This window comes from Halichoerus grypus, chromosome 11 (assembly GCF_964656455.1).
Source record: "Halichoerus grypus chromosome 11, mHalGry1.hap1.1, whole genome shotgun sequence".
Lineage (NCBI taxonomy): Eukaryota > Metazoa > Chordata > Mammalia > Carnivora > Phocidae > Halichoerus > Halichoerus grypus.
The window spans coordinates 13,488,714-13,505,390 of record NC_135722.1 but is presented as its reverse complement, the minus strand read 5'-3'; the positions used below and the strand labels follow the sequence as shown (position 1 = coordinate 13,505,390).

Below are 16,677 nucleotides of genomic sequence, written 5' to 3'. Positions count from 1 at the left end.
ACGAGTCTAACTTAATGGTATTGAGGCTCCTACAACCCATGGTATCTGTCATTATTACCACCCTTATTTTGGGTCAAATTGGCCTAGTGACGTAATGCAGTCCTTTAGTATGAATATATGCCCCCATATCTGTTATTCTCTTTTAATCTACCCACATATAGAGGGATGCTTGTGCATATTCATTGATAGAATCAAATCAATATAGATACAGAATGCGGTATCTGGAACATACAATAAGATTATCCAGTTGAGACCACTCATTTGACAGGGTGGTACTGAGACCCAAAGAGGAAAAGTGATTTGTTAAAGGTCACAGTTGTAGTGAGTTGGGAGTAGATTCAGACCCAATTTTGTTGCTGTTTCTCCAGTTCACAGCATGTTTCTAGGGAGGATATCAAACTCGGTTACATTTGCTGCCTCTTAAGAAAGAGCCACAGATCGGGTGCTTGGGTGGCTCAGCGGGTTAAGCAAGGGACTCTTGATTTCAGCTCAGGTTGTGGTCTCAGGGTCCTGATGTCTGCATCCTGAGATTGACCCCCATCTCCAGCTCTGTACCTAGCGGGGAGTCTGCTTGAGATTCTCTCCTTATGCCACTCCCTCTGTGCTCTCACTCTCTCAAAATAAATAAATAATTCTTTTTAAAAAAAGAGCCACACACTTAGCAAAGTACTGAGCATTAGTATTGTGTTAGCAAATTTTGCTAACCAGCTTTCCACAGCATAGAATTAATTGCTTGTATCATTATGCACATACCTTACTCTGGATTCACTGGTTATGCCTATGTTTAAAGATGTCAGTGCTTGTGCAGAAGTAATGAGTGAGTAAGATGAAGGCATGGACCTATATTATTGACTCATTACATGCAGACATTGATAATGTCTTACTGGGACAGTTACATTGGCTACGAACCGGTAGCAGGTACACTATGAGAAGCATATGAGTTATGGATATAGACAGTAAAGGAAATGACGGGGACTGGATTAGATAAGTTAATATAAATTGTTTTGATATAACTTTCTCTGAACTTATGTTGGAAATCAAGAGAGATTTCACTAATGACCTCTTGCAGGTATTTAGCCCAAGCTCCTATCTTGGTCTTGAATTACCTAGTTTCCATGAAGTGGTTACTCATCTTCTGCTCTCACAAACTTAGGCACAGAGATTTAACAAATTTTATAGATCAGTCGATTCCATTTTTGGACACTCTTTTATTGACCTTAAAATGCCTCATTTAATATGCTTCATAGTTACTGCTTTTTAGATCACACATTAGACTTAGACTTGTTTATAGAAGCCAAGATGCAGATCAAATCTGAGCTTAAATACACTCCAGTTGTCTTAAGGATCTTTGTGCTTCTAAGACTGACACTCATCCTTGCTTGGGCTTTAGTCTGATTGAATTGCACTCCTGCAATGCTGTTCCTCATGAGAGTACCTAATTTATAGGTACAATGTCCAAATAGCACTGACTAATTGAGAGGATATTGTGACTAAAGGAAGCATCACCCATTTATTTTTTTGTTTTTGTTTCTGTTTTTTTTTTTTTCTACCTCTATACATCCTGCTACCATTTCTCAGAATGGTATTGAGGAAGGAATTTCACCCTGGACAACAGAAGGAGTCTCATTGTCCTACATGGGCTTTAGTGGCAATCTGAAAGATTTTCACGAAAGCCTTCTACAATGGCACCTAGGTAGCCTTAGACATTGAATGACTTTTAGCTTGTGCAATTGTAACAAACATTTAAGAATGCCCCTTATACTTTTAAAAAATATATTTATTTATCCATTTGAGAGAGAGAAAGGGTGGGTGGGTGGGGGCTGAGGGGGAGGGAGAGAGAATCCCAAGCAGATTCTGTGCTGATCATGGAGCCAGATATGGGGCTCAATCCCATGCCCCATGAGATCACAACCTGAGCTGAAACCAAGAGTCAGACACTCAACCGACTGAACCATCCAGGCATCCCAAGAGTGCCCAGTATTCTTGTATGTCTGTCCTTCAAATGCATATCCTTATCCCTGTTTACTAAACAAGACACTTCAGTGATTTGGATGCAGGCAGGCTGCATCCAAGGGCCCAGAAGGGGGTCCTGGTCCTGCAGGATCAGCCAAGAGTGTGCTTGGCTTCACACAGTATAGAAATCAAACCTGAGCCAGCAGGAGGTAAAAGCAGACTTTATGGAGGATATATATAGAGAGACATACAGATGGAGCATCCAGGAGACTTGGAAAAGGAATGAGGGAGTCTTGTCTTTGTTTGGGGTCTGGGATTTTTACTGGTGATTGTGGTCTGGTGCACATGTCTTCTCGGGTAACAGGAACTGGTCAGAAGAAGGATGGGGTCTGGGTGTTTTTCATAAGTCACTCATTCCCTGAAGCCAGGGGTCTTGGCCTTGAGATAGTGACAGTGGTCTGGAATAGGCACATGATGGCTCTGCTCAGTCATTCCTTATATCTCATCTACTGTGCTGGAAAACTCCAGTGATATCATCACATCTTTGTCCCTTACAAGGAGGACATATGCTATTTGCAGTACCAGGCATGTGTGGAGTGAGGTAGGGTGTAGGTGCTAGAAGAAGAAGCCAGAAAAAAAGCAAAGGAAAAAAACCCAGCTTTTTCTCTTATGGGGTCCCTTTGGTTTTCCTGTCTCAATTTGATCATCAGCAAACTAGAGCAGAGTCAAGTTGTCAAATATCTTGTAAACATCCAGATAAGAGGTCTTTGGTAAAATTATTTTCCAAATAATTTGTAGGTCTTCCATCTTTCCTTACACTTAGCATCCACAACTACTTTATGTGCTTACATATATGATACAAAAATGTGTTTAAGGCACGTACTTGAACCCAGTGATTTATTTTGCCTCCATGAATTTAATAAAAATTAACTGTTTTTGCTATCTCTTTCTTTCTTTACCCAGATGGTATGGTGGTGTTGAGTAAAGAGATAAAAATGCACAGTCCTTGAACTCTGAGTATTCATTACCCCACATGGAGGGGAATGATTTAGGAAACAGTCATGGATTCAACAGTGCTCTCAGGCACAGGGTGGTGTACGAACCAAGCTTAACAAGGGCTGGAGGGAAGGAAAGCCTGTGGAGGAAGTGACTGAGTTGTGACTTGCAGCACTATAATCCAGCCACACTGGTTGTCTTTAAATTCCACAGATGACTTGGTCCTGTGCCCCTGAGGACCCTCTAGTTGCTGATCCATCAGCATAGAATGCTTTCTCTACCTACCTGCATCTATCAGCTAATCCCTACTTATCTTTTAGATCCCAGATTAATTGTCTGCATTTGCAAGAGGCACTTTTTAACTTCTGTTTTGTTTTGGGAGGCAAATTAATGCTCAGAGTCTGAGTGTGTCTTTGCTAACAATTTATTTAACACAAGTTCACTGTGTGAATTTCACTAGCCTACAGCATATACAGTGATGTCTTTTAAGAAGACAATAAAGGAATTACAGATTCCAATCAATGATAGATTAATTGCACTATTGTTCCAGGCAGGGGGACATGAAAAGAATGAAGTCCAAATTTAGTTGAAGTGGACTTTTATAGGAGTTGGTACTCAGGAGAGATAGCTTAGCCACCCCAGAGCTGTCGTCCAGCTGCCAGTGCAAAAGTAAAAGTCCCTTATTGCTAGAGGGCATTGCTAGGGAATGACAGAGTCAGTGTTGATGAGCAGGATGATCTTCATGGGCTAGTACCTGGCTCTCGGTTATCACCACTGCCAGTAGAAGAATGACATTTACCAGGCAGGAGCTCATTACTCCAAGGTCATTGGAGAGTTAATTTTTTTTAAAGAATATATTAATTTATTTGTCTGAGAGATAGAGAGAGCACAAGAAGGCAGTGCAACAGGCAGAGGGAGGGGGAGAAGCTGGCTCTCTGCTGAGCAGGGAGCCCAATGCAGGGCTCGATTCCAGGACCCTGGGATCATGACCTGAGCCGAAGGCAGATGCTTAACTGACTGAGGCACCCAGGTGTCCTTGGAGAGCTATTTTTTTTAATTAAATTTAATTTTTAGAATTTTTTGTTATTGAGTATAGTTGACATGCATTTTACATTAGGATCAGGTATGCAACATAGTGATTCTATGCATTCCTCAGTGCTCTCTGTAAGTTTAGTCCTCAACTGTTGCCAAAAAATGTTACTGCAATATTATTGCCTCTATTATCTATACTGTACTTTTTCATCTCTGTGACTTACTTTATTACTGGAAGTCTGTGCCTCTTAATCCCCTTCACTAATGTTGCCCATCTCCACAAAGCACCTCCCCACCCAGGAAAAACTAGTTTTTCTCTGTATTTATGAGGTTTTTTTCTGCTATTTGTTTGCTTCTTTATTCATTTGGTTTTTTAAGATTCCACATATAAGTGAAATCATATGGTATTTGTCTTTCTCTGTCTTACTTATTTCACTTAGCATAATATCTTCTAGGTCTGTCTATGTCTGCAAGTGGGAAGATTTCATTCTTTTTTATGGTTCAATAATATTCCATTATATATGTATATTTTCCATATATATTCATATATATAAATATATAGTATATATCCATCCCACACCTTCTTTATCTGTTAATCTATTAATGGACACTGGCTTGCTTTCATATCTTGGTTATTGTAAACAGTGCTGCAGTAAACATAGAGGTACATATTGTAGCCTTTCCCAGACAGTACACTCTCAGGGAATCCTCACAAGTCTCAGTATTTATAGTCTAAGTACCCCCTTGCCAAAGTTGATTCTTCATGTGTTTTTATTAATAAGCCCCTCAGCAGTTGAGCTACTGAGTTATTATAAGTAAAAACAGATGAGATAACAAAATCATGAAAAAACATATTTCATTCTTATATCAAAATACCATTACTCTTTATTTTTTTAATATTTATTTATTTACTTATTTGAGAGAGAGAGAGCACATGCTCATGTAGGGGGAGGGGCAGAGGGAGTAGGAGAGAAACTCAAGCTGTGCTCAGCACAGAGCCCCACATGGGGCTTAACCCCGAGATCATGACCTGACCTGAAACCAAGAATTGGATGCTCAACCAACTGAGCCACCCAGGTGCCCCCAGCTTTACTCTTAAAAACAATTTTATTTTGTCATAAACAAGTAAATTTGTCATCTCAAACAATTTCCTTCACTGTTTTTGAAGAATGTACTTTGGGTTTATAGTCTCTAGTTTGTTTGTTTGTTTTTACATTAAGGGTAATTATAGTTTATTATAAGTAATTTAGTATTAATTAAAATTGTAGTTTTCATTGGCAGTATTAGTAAATAAACTGCTAGATTCACCATGAAATTCAAAGCATGTAAAGGTACTTAGAAAATACTCAAGAACATTTAGAAAATTCAATTCATGCACAAATGAAAGATTGAGGAAACAAAAATTTTGCAAACTAGGAGTCTAAAAATTTCCCACAAATAGGAAGTACCAAATATAAATTCAAGACATAAAATGAACCATGGAGTATTTAGGGAATGACACATTTTGGCATGGCTGGTAATGGTATAAATACTTACTGAATCACACCACAGTAGTCAAAACAGTTTTGTATTCCATGAATTATAGTGTAAGATTGGGAGAAAAAAATACATGCGTGTAAGTTTTCAATGAAACCACTTTTTACTTTTAAGTTTTTTCAGGGCCTTTTTCACATCCTTGTTCCGTAGGCTATAAATCAGAGGGTTTAGCATGGGAATCACAAGGGTGTAAAACAATGAAATAATTTTGTCTTGATCAAGAGAGTAGGAAGAACTCGGCCGGAAATACATGAAGAGCAGAGTTCCCTGGAAAATCGCAACAGCAGTTAAGTGGGAGGTGCAGGTGGAGAAAGCTTTGAACCTCCCCTCAGCAGAGTTGATCTTTATCACTGCTAGGATGATATAGCAATAAGATACACAAAGAACTGAAAGAGCAATCAGTTCAATGAAGCCAAAAATGGTGAATATCACTAACTCATTAACTTGTGTCTCTGAGCAAGACAACAAGAGGAGAGGTAGGACATCACAGAAGAAATGGTTAATCACATTCGACCCACAGAAACATAACCGGAATGTTAGTATCGTATTTACTGAAGCATCCACAATTCCCACCATGTAAACTCCAGCCATGAGCCAGGAGCACACTCTGCTGGACATGTTGACTGTGTAGAGCAAGGGGGTGCTAATGGCCTTGTACCGATCAAAGGCCATCACTGCCAGAAGTAGACACTCAGAATCTACAAAGGAACAGCACACCAACCATTGCAGAGCACAGCCATAGAAGGGAATTGACTTGTTCTTGGCTAGGAAGCCTACCAGCATCTTGGGTCCAACTGCTGTAGAATAACAGAGGTCACTGAAAGAGAGATGGCTGAGGAAGAAATACATGGGTGTGTGAAGGTGGGAATCCATTCTAATTAAAATGATCATCCCGAGGTTTGCAACAAGAATGATGAGATAGACAATTAGAAATGTGATAAATAGAGTCGCTTTAACTCCAGGGTCATTGCTAATTCCCAAGAGAAGGAATTCATTCACAGAAGAGCAATTTTTTCCATCCATTCCTCTTGATTCTTCTAAAATGCTACAGAAATGATCAAGAAATGATATATCAAGATTTTAACTCTTCTTGACATTCACAAAAATATAATCTATTTGTCAGAAAGGATTTATTTCAGAAACTAGCCTGGACAAATTTCACTGTTAATATTGTTGACAAAGTTAAAGTGTTTGGGATAGAATTTAGACAAGGTCTGATTCTTAATTTGGAGATCACCTACAAGATATATGACTTGTGTGCACCTTCCCTGCTTTATCTCAGTGGTCAATCACGAATAAAGGCTCAGCTCAGGTCAAAAATAATATGAAAGTCACAGTTAAATTAAAGACAAAGCTGAATGTACATCCTTCTGTCTGAAAAATTAATATCCAATTGAGTACGAAAGTGATTACTCTTACTGAGTTCTTCAAGAATCAAGATTTGTTTAAGACTATATTAAATTGGGAAGTAGTAAACATATCTCTGATTTAAAAATATTGAACAATACAATGTTTTTTACTGCTTTGCCACATTATTATTACTTACACTGAGGAGTGGTCTGGTGCCAAAGGACATGTTCCTTGACCAGCAAAGGAAAAATGATAAAAACAAATGAAAGCAACTTAACATATACAATTCCATCTCTTTGGATGTTCAACCTGACTTTTTCATCAAAAATAAGAGATGGAAGTGATGCCTTGATAGTACAGTTGGTTAGGCGTCTGACTCTTGGTTTCAGCTCAGGTCATGATCTCAGGGTGGTGGGATCAAGCCCCAAATCAGGCTCTGCACTCAGTGGGGAGTCTGCTGAAGATTCTCTCCCCCTCTCCCTTTACCCTTCCACCTACTCTCTCTCCCGCTCTCTCTCAGATAAACAAATTTTTAAAAATATAAAGCTGGGAACAAGAAATATATATTTTTGATATATAGGCTTCTGTTTGTGTATATATGTACATATATGTGTATATGCACCTGTATTTCTGTTATATGAGAATTGGAATATAAGGGATGGTCTCAGTTTGTTTTGGATTGGCATAAATATGGTATGTGGTTCATATGGGGCTGAATTTATACAAAAATCTTAAATTTGTATATGCCCTTTCACATGATTAAAAAATGTTTTTCTTCTTTACTTTGGTTTAAGTATAAGTAAGTAAAACTATAAATTTGCTGGTGACAATTACTCCAAAACACCCTATTTTATAAGAAATATATATTTTTGCCACTAGGTTGCAGATTATTATCCAAAGGAAGTAAGTAAAAAAATATTAATTTACAATTTTCTAAATATTTGACTCCTCATTTTTTTCACATGGAAGGTTTTTATTCTTCATTCTTTAAATTTGGTGACTTGGAAACCTACCTGTGATGAGCAAGTCTTTCTGTGCTTGCCCCTGGTAGCTGAACACCACAGACAGATTGCATTTTGTTTTTATTTAGTGTCATATGGGACTGAAGTCTCTCACGCCTCTGCCCTCACACTTTTGTAGTATACAAACATGTGATTAATTATATTTCTAGCTCTGTATTTTCCCCTGTGGCTATTGCAATAACTTTAGCAAAGGCTGATTTTAAATTCTATGCACTTGCATCACATGGATCATCTTTAGGAAAGTAAAATGATTTTTATAATATGATTCATTGCTATCCTGAATTTGTACGATCTTCCTCCAGACTTCTAATGAAATTTAAATAGAACCTTTATTTAATTATTTTTATCTCAATTATTATTCATTTTGTTTAATTTATTAAATTCACAAATTTATTAAATAAAATGATTATTTTATTTGTTAATCATTATTTATTATTAATTATTTTTATTCTGGTTCTTTCATTTCAGAAACAATCACTTTCCCCTTCCCACTTAGAAGTATAACCATTCTTCAACCATTATATTTAATACTTAGTTTTCATGAATCACATTTGATGCCATTCTTAAAACCACATATTATCCAACAGGATTTCAATTAATTTATGACTATAACATCCACATACTTAGCACACTTTTTCATGAATTATTTTTATTTCATTCAGATATGTATCTTTTTTTTTTTTTGCTTTTCAAAACTTTATTTCAACATAACTATGCTTACAGAAATACACACGTATTGGTTAATAGAATGCAATTTAAGTTTAACTTATCCTACACAATTTAGACCAAAGACTTGGTACGTGGTTTAAGCTTTAAAAAAAAAAAAAGAAGAGCTTGAAATCTGGTTTATTTTTCATCTGTTACAAATGTATATAAAAGATCCTCCCATCAAATGCTGCTAAAGCAGGCAGCAAGAACCTTGAGATATTAACCTTTGGTTTGTCTCAGAAAAATAACACGTATTCCACTGTAAAAGTTTATAAAATTGGTGCAACAAAACATTGTTGTAATGTTTCAATGCCAGTTTACAAAGAGCAATTAACTAATGGATGTTGAAAAGGGTGGGGAGAGCCTATGTACACAAGTGAAATATATCTTTTACTACACCTTAAACTCCTTAGAAATAGTAACTGACCTTGGCTAATTTCTGTATATCTTGCAACCCTAGCACCAAGTCTGGTACAAGTATTGTCTAATTTAATATTAGTTGGTAAGTATTTTAAGTGATTGGATGAATTGGTGACAGAGAGAAAAGGAAATAAAGAGGTTTTGCAAACTATTTCAACTCATATAGATCATACATGCATTTGTACATGGAGAAGGCTTTAGGGAATGCCATGGTCTATTTGTTTTTTTTTTTAATTAGTTTGCTTTTATTCATTGCAATTTTTACAAAGTTAAGAAGTATTGAAGTGTAATTTTGTGTCCTCTCCAAATATTGTTAAAATAGCCTTCCTACCTAAAGCAATCTACATATTTAATGCAATCCCTATCAAAATTCTAATGGTGATTATCACTGTAATAGGAAAAACCATCTCAAAGTTTGTATGAAACAAACAAACAAAAAAAGACCTAAAAAGCCAAAGCAATCTTGAGAAAGCAGAACAAAACTGGAGAACAAAACACTTCCTGATTTCCAACTAACATTAATTCTTCCAATGTATGAGCATGGAATAGCTTTTCATTCATTTGTGTCTTCTTCAACTTCTTTTATCAGTATCTTATTGTTTTTAGTGTACAGTTCCTTCACCTCCTTGAATAAATTTATGCCTAAGTATTTTACTTTTTATGTTATTATAAATGGCATTTTTTTCAAAAAATTCTGTATCTAACCGATCACTGTTAGTGCATTAAAAAAAACAAATTTTTTGTATATTGATTTTATATCCAGCAATTTTCCTGACTTTTTTATTGGTTCTCTTTTTTGGTGGGGTCTTTAGGGTCCTGTAGATATAATATCATGTCATCTGTAAATAGAAACCATTGGATTTCTTCCTTTCCAATTTGGACGCTTTTCTTTCTTTTCTTTCTTAACTGCTGTGGTTAAGATTTCAATATTGTTTTGAATAAAAGTGGCAAGGGTGGCATCCTTATCTTATTCTTCATGTGAGAGGGAAAGTTTCACCTTTGCACTGTTGAGTATTATGTTAGCTGTGAGCTTGTTATATGTGATCTTTATTTATGTTGAGGTAATTTCCCTCTCTACTTGGTCTGCTGAGAGTTTCATCATAAAAGGATGTTGCATCTTATCAATTGTGTTTGCTGCAGCTATTGAGATGATCATATGATTTTTATCTCTTCTTTTGTTAATGTAGTCTAACACATTGATAGATTTAGGGATGTTGGAGCATCCTTGCATCCCTGGACTAAATCACACTTGATTATGGATTATGATTCTTTTTATTCACTGTTGAATTTGGTTGGTGATTATATTGTGGATGCTTTTTGCATCTATGTCCATCAGGGATATTGGCCTTTAATTTTCTTGTAGTGTCCTTGTTTGGTTCTGGTATCAGGGTAGTGCTGGTCTCATAAAATGAGTTTGGCAATATTGCTTCTTCTTCCAATTTTTGGAAGAGTTTGAGAACTACTTATTACATCTTAAAGTGTTTGGTAGAATTCACCAATGAAGACATCTGGTCCTGAATTTTCTTTGTGAGGAGGTTTTAGATTACTGATTTAATCTCCTTAGTAGCAAGTGGTCTATTCAGATTTTCTATTTTTGCTTGATTCAGCCTTGGTCAGTTGTATGTCCTAGAGACTTACTTGTTTCTTCTAGGATGTCCAAATTGTTGGCATATAATTATTCATGATAGCGTCTTATGATTCTTTATATTTGTGTGCTATCGATTGAAATGCATCTTCTTTCAGTTATAATGAAAATCTTGGTAAGTCTAGCTAAAGATTTGTCTGTTTTATTTATCTTTCCAGAAAACCATCTCTTAGTCTGATTGATCTTATTTATTTTCTTTGTAGTGTCTCTTTCACTTATTTCAGCTGTGATCTTTGTTTGTTCCTTCCTTGTACTAACCTTGGGCTTAGTTTGTTTTTCTTTTCCAGTTCCTTGAGGTGCAAAGTTAGGCTGTTTATTTAAGATCTTTTTTTTTTCCTTAATGGTAGCATTTATCACTATAATTTCCCACTTAGGACTGTTTTTGCTGCATTCCCTAACTTTTGATATGTAGTGTTTCCATTTTTTGTCTCAAGATATTTTTTGAGGTCGTTTTTGGTTTCCTCTTTAACCTGTTTGTTCAAGAACATGTTGTTTAATCTCTACATATTTGTGACTTTTCCAGTTTTTTTTTCTTCTTTTTAGTTTCTAGTTTTATAGCGTTATGGTTGGAAAAGACACTTGAAATGATTTTAAAATTCTGTGGCATTGCTGAATGGAAACACCGTTGGCTATCAGAGTCAGGTGATCTAGCAACATAATCCTCAAGTGGCAGTTGTAAAAACGGGTGCAGACATGTGTACAAACTCTTTCCAAGGAGATATTGGTAACTTGGGGTCAGCAGGAGGGAGAGGGGGCATGTCCACAGGCTTCTCTGGTATCCAGGGAGGATCCCAATCAGCTCCTAGAAACATGCAAAATCAGAAGCCTGACCCTCAGACTTTTAAATTGTACCAAAAGATCCCATTCAGGAAAAGACTGAGAAATGGGCTGTTTTGTTATCTCTGCTCTGAGCCCTGGTGTCAGAGCTGCAGCTCCTATTTTATTCGCTATAGTCTTACGAATCTTGTGATGTAAGACTCCAATATTGGTCTTTGGAGTAAGGATATTTGGAGGTCTACCCCTTTAGTGGGACTATTAAATGCTGGGAAACTAGTTGTGGGGCATAAACCTTTTACTCCTCATGGAGAAGCTGAGAGCCGGGGTATCCCCCCCAACTGTATGTCCCTGTGCCGAGGGTGGGGTTTATGGCAAAGTTGTGCCTTAGCTTTCCCTCTGATTTAATGTGGGTATTTTCTCACTTGCCCAATGTGTAGTAGTTACTCAGATATTTTCTTGATTTCTTTGAGAGAGAATTGTACTATCTATAGCTGTAAATTTGGGGTATCCATGGGAGGAGGAGAATTTGAGGCCTCTTGTATTATCATCTTTGAAGACCTCCCCTTTTCTCTAAAAAACTTCATTTGGACAATAATATTTGCTATCTGTCATTGGGTATATGTGAGAAAGATGTGATATAGAGATTACGGAGGGAAGGTAATGATGAGGATTGAAGTAGGCTGGAATACATCAAAGCCTTTTGATATGATGTTGCCTATTTAGGTAAAATAATAAGATAGATGTTTCATTGTAGTCTATCTACTCAAGCTTCTATTTGAGTTACAAATACCCTAAAAAATTGTCCCATATAATGTGTTATTAAACCTCTCAAAATCAGGGAAAGGAAACCCACAATTAATTAAATGAATCAATTCTATATTTGGAACCCCACTATAGGATTAAAATTTATTTCTCTTTAAAATTTCATTTCCTCTAGTTCAGACCTACTAGATCTGGTAAAACTGTCAATATGTAGATCATATCAAGTTTTAGATGTTGTAATATATAGCTGTTGAAAGGGAGAGTGATGGGTTAACTAGATAACATATTTACATTCCCTAAATTACCAGCAATCTACTTCACCCAATTTTTTTTGGACAATGTATTTCAAACAGTATTTTCTACTAAGCTGCTGCTCATAAATTACAACTTCAAAAGAGTATGTGTTAAGTGAGAACATATGGTTCAGGTAGAAACACTTAAAGGCTGTATTAAAAAAAAAACATGCTTCATAGATTTTTTTCCAACAAGATCCTATGTGATAGGAAGGGGTCCCACAAATGTCTTTTTGAAAGCCAAAGAATCTTCTTGGGTTTATGTCTTTTCTGAAATGTTTTCATACAAATGAATTTCAAAATAGCAACTACAAAATCTAAGACATTCAGTGGCTTTTTAAAAAAAGATTTATTTATTTATTTGAAGAGAGAGAGAGAAAGAGGGAGAGAGCAAGCATGAGAGGGGGGGAGGGGCAGAGGGAGAGACTCTTCAAGCAGACTCCTCACTGAGCACGGAGCCCAACAGGGGCTCGATCTCACAACCCATGAGATCCTGACCTGAGCCAAGACCAAGATTCAGTCACCCAACCAACTGAGCTGCCCAGGTGCCCCTACATTCAGTGGCTTTTAATTTCTATAATTGTAATTGGTAATTAAGAGTGTCCTTGGGTCTTATATGATCCTTCAAATATATGCCATTCCCATGATGCCTCAGCAAGCTAATTCAGTACTTTAACCATTAGAAAGTAGAGCACAGACAGATTAAATTGACAGATATCAAACATGTACATGGAAAAAAGCTCTTTACTTCTGGTGTAATTAATATGTAACTTTTTATAGATCCATTACTTTAGTATCCACAACCATTTTATGTACTTTCTGAAGAGTTATAAAATATATATATTCAAGCCACATACCGTACCCTCAGTTAATTGTGTTATTGATATCTAATAAGCTCTTAAAAATGTTATCTAGTATTTCATTTGGTATATGTTTGTTTTGCCATTTCTTGTCTTTGGCACCATGCAGGTACTTTGGATAACAGGGATGGGATGCTCAATCCTTGAACAAAGAAGGCCCACCATCTTATTTTGGAGGCAGTGATTTAATAAACCAAGCAATATTAAAACAATACTTACAGGAGATGGTTGTCTGTGAATATAAAAAGGGGCACTTAACCAGAGCTGAGAAGGAAGCAAGATGGGAAGGAAACCTTCCCTGAGGAAGTGATGCAGGACTTCTTAATAATTTCGGCACAATGATGTAATTGACCAAGGCACTTTACATTGCTCTTTATAACCTATACATGTTGGACTTTCTTAATTCCTAAGGTATAGAACTGTTCACCTCAAGACCTCTGTAACTATCAGACGCTCTGCCTAGAATCTTTTACTTTCCCCAACTTGCATTTTTTTTTCAGATCTGAGACTGAATATCATCATCCAGATAAGCCTTTCTTTGCACACTAGTTTTTGACTTTTTTTCTAGATTTTTTTTATTTTTTCTTGATTTTTTTTCATTTTTTCTAGATTGTTAACCCCGAGTTTTTATTTTAAAACTTATTATAAACTATTTGAATGCTTAATTAATGTTTGTTTATTCCTCTAGATTATAGGATTCATTAATTTGGAAACTACTGAATTATTATGAAATGCAATGCACCTAAATGTACAAAAAGTAAGTTTTAAAACTTATTATAAACTATTTGAATGCTTAATTAATGTTTGTTTATTCCTCTAGATTATAGGATTCATTAATTTGGAAACTACTGAATTATTATGAAATGCAATGCACCTAAATGTACAAAAAGTACTTAGTGAGTACTCAATAATAAATCCAAGTATACTTGTAATAATGCTTAAATGAAAAATAAACAAGTAAATATATGGCAAAATTAGAAGGGCCGGGATGTTTGACACAAAGAAGATAGTTTCATAAATAAATTGAAGACCATAGTGAAGCATAACAGGTTTGAGGAACTGCAGCATTTTTTTATGATTGAATTTTAGTATAGATATTTATTTAAGTATTTGAGAAAATTCTGTTTTTCATAGATCATACTATGTAATTTTATGAAAACACCAATCATTCTATGTGTGTGAGTGTATGTGCACATGCAGAATATAAATACTTGAACCATATTTTATTTTTCAATTTTTGTAGGGCCCCTTTCACATCCTTGTTCCATAGGCTATAAATCAGTGGGTTTAACATGGGAATCACAAGGGTGTAAAACAATGAAGTAATTTTGTCTTGATCTAGGGAGTAGGAAGAACTCGGCCGGAAATACATGAAGAGCATGGTTCCCTGGAAAATTGCAACAGCAGTTAAGTGGGAGGTGCAGGTGGAGAAAGCTCTGAACCTCCCCTCAGCAGAGCAGATCTTCAAGACTGATAGGATTATGTAACAATAAGAGACAAGGACTCCTGAAATGGTACTCAGTTCAATGAATCCAAAAATGGTGAATATCGCTAACTCATTGACCTGTGTATCTGAGCAAGAGAGCAATAGGAGAGGAGGTGCATCACAGAAGAAATGATTAATCTCATTTGATCCACAGAAACATAACTGGAATGTTAAAGTTGTGTGTATGAAAGCATCTGCCATCCCCACCAAGTAAATCCCAGCCATGAGCCAGGAGCACACTCTGTTGGACATGCTGACTGTGTAGAGCAAGGGGGTGCTAATGGCCTTGTACCCATCAAAGGCCATCACTGCCAGAAGTAGACACTCAGAATCTGCAAAAGTACAGAAGATCAAGAATTATGGAGCACAGCCCATGATGGGAATTGATTTGTCTTTGGCAAATAGATCCACCAGCATCTTGGGCCCAATTGCTGTAGAATAACAGAGGTCACAGAAGGAGAGATGGCTTAGAAAAAAGTACATTGGTGTGTTCAGCTGGGAATCCATTCTAATTAGAGTAATCATTCCAATATTTGCCAGGAGATTAATGAGGTAAATAACCAGAATGGTGGTGAATAGAGTCACTTTCATCCCAGGGTTATTGGTAATTCCCAAGAAAATGAATCCAGTTAAGGAAGAACAATTTCCTTTGTCCATTCTTCTTTGTGCGTGTTCTAAACTTTTTCGAAAATCACAAGCAAGTGATAGATCAGGATTTGATTTTACTGGATACCCAAAACACTATCTGTAAGACAAAACATTGTCTTATATTATTTCCTTTACCCTCAGGAAAGAGCCCAATGAGAGTCATTTTTAAAGAAACATTGTTGTGTTATGAAAAAAACTAAAAAATGTTTGGGATAGAAAGTTGATAACTGTGGGTTCTAACTACATATGTCTTTCCTGAGATATATTACTTGTCTTGACTTCTATTGTCCAGTGTCAAGTACTAAATCTGAATAAACTGAACGCTCACTTTATATGCAAAATAATATAAAAGAAACTACAAAGTTGTTGAGAAAACACCAGAAGATACTGGACATTATGTGTTAGGGAAAAAAAAAAAAAAGAGAAAGAGAAAGAAGGAAAGAAAAAGAGAAAGAAGGAAAAAAAAGAAAAAGAAAGAGAAAAAGAAATAAAGAGAAAGAAGAAAGAAAGAAAGAAGAAAGAAAGGAAAGAAAAAAAGAAAGAAAGAAAGAAAGAAAGAAAAGAAAGAAAAAGAAAGAAAGAAGAAAGAGAAAGAAAAAGTTATTATGGTATAGTGTTTGGTGTAAGCTGATTTTAGTGTTTACTGAAATATGAACTTTTTTTTAAAGATTTTATTTGTTTATTTGAGAGAGAGATTGCAGAAAGGGAGAGTAAGAGGGAGAAGCAGACTCCCAGCTGAGCAAGGGGCCCCATGTGAAGCTTGATCCCGGGACCATAGGATCATGACCTGAGCTGAAGGCAGACACTTAACTGACAGAGCCACCCAGTCGCCCCTGAACATGTTTTATACAATATTCTATCACTTACCTTCACTGATTTGCCACAGCATTTAGAATCCATTTGTATGACGGACCTTCGCTATAGGACAAATCTTTTGAAAGACAAAGAGAGGTGATAAAAAGAAGAGGAAACAACAGAATATCGTGTATAAATTTGCATACCTTTGGGTTTTAAGTTGTCTTTTTCATTAAAATAAAAAAGGGAAGAAGAAAAATAAACGTTTCTGAGATGTATAGTCTCCTGTCTTGTGTTTATATACACATTTTGTACATATGTGTCTGTTGATATATGAAAATTGTAATGTGGGTAGTGGTCTCATTTTTATTTTTCTAGACTTAAATACTATGAT

At 36.1% G+C, this 16,677-nt stretch overlaps 2 protein-coding genes across 2 annotated transcripts; both read right to left on the bottom strand.

Moving 5' to 3' along the window:
- Positions 1-5,604: 5,604 nt before the first annotated feature.
- LOC118543449 (olfactory receptor-like protein OLF2) lies at positions 5,605-6,540 on the bottom strand. Its single transcript, XM_036104523.2, has one exon. It carries the CDS (start codon positions 6,538-6,540, stop codon positions 5,605-5,607), a length of 936 nt encoding a protein of 311 aa, XP_035960416.2.
- A 7,979-nt stretch (positions 6,541-14,519) lies between these two features.
- LOC118543452 (olfactory receptor 5W2-like) lies at positions 14,520-15,500 on the bottom strand. The gene is given in 1 exon segment (XM_036104527.1): positions 14,520-15,500. A coding segment is annotated over 1 exon segment (978 nt). The 5' UTR covers positions 15,498-15,500.
- Between the last annotated feature and the right edge of the window lie 1,177 nt (positions 15,501-16,677).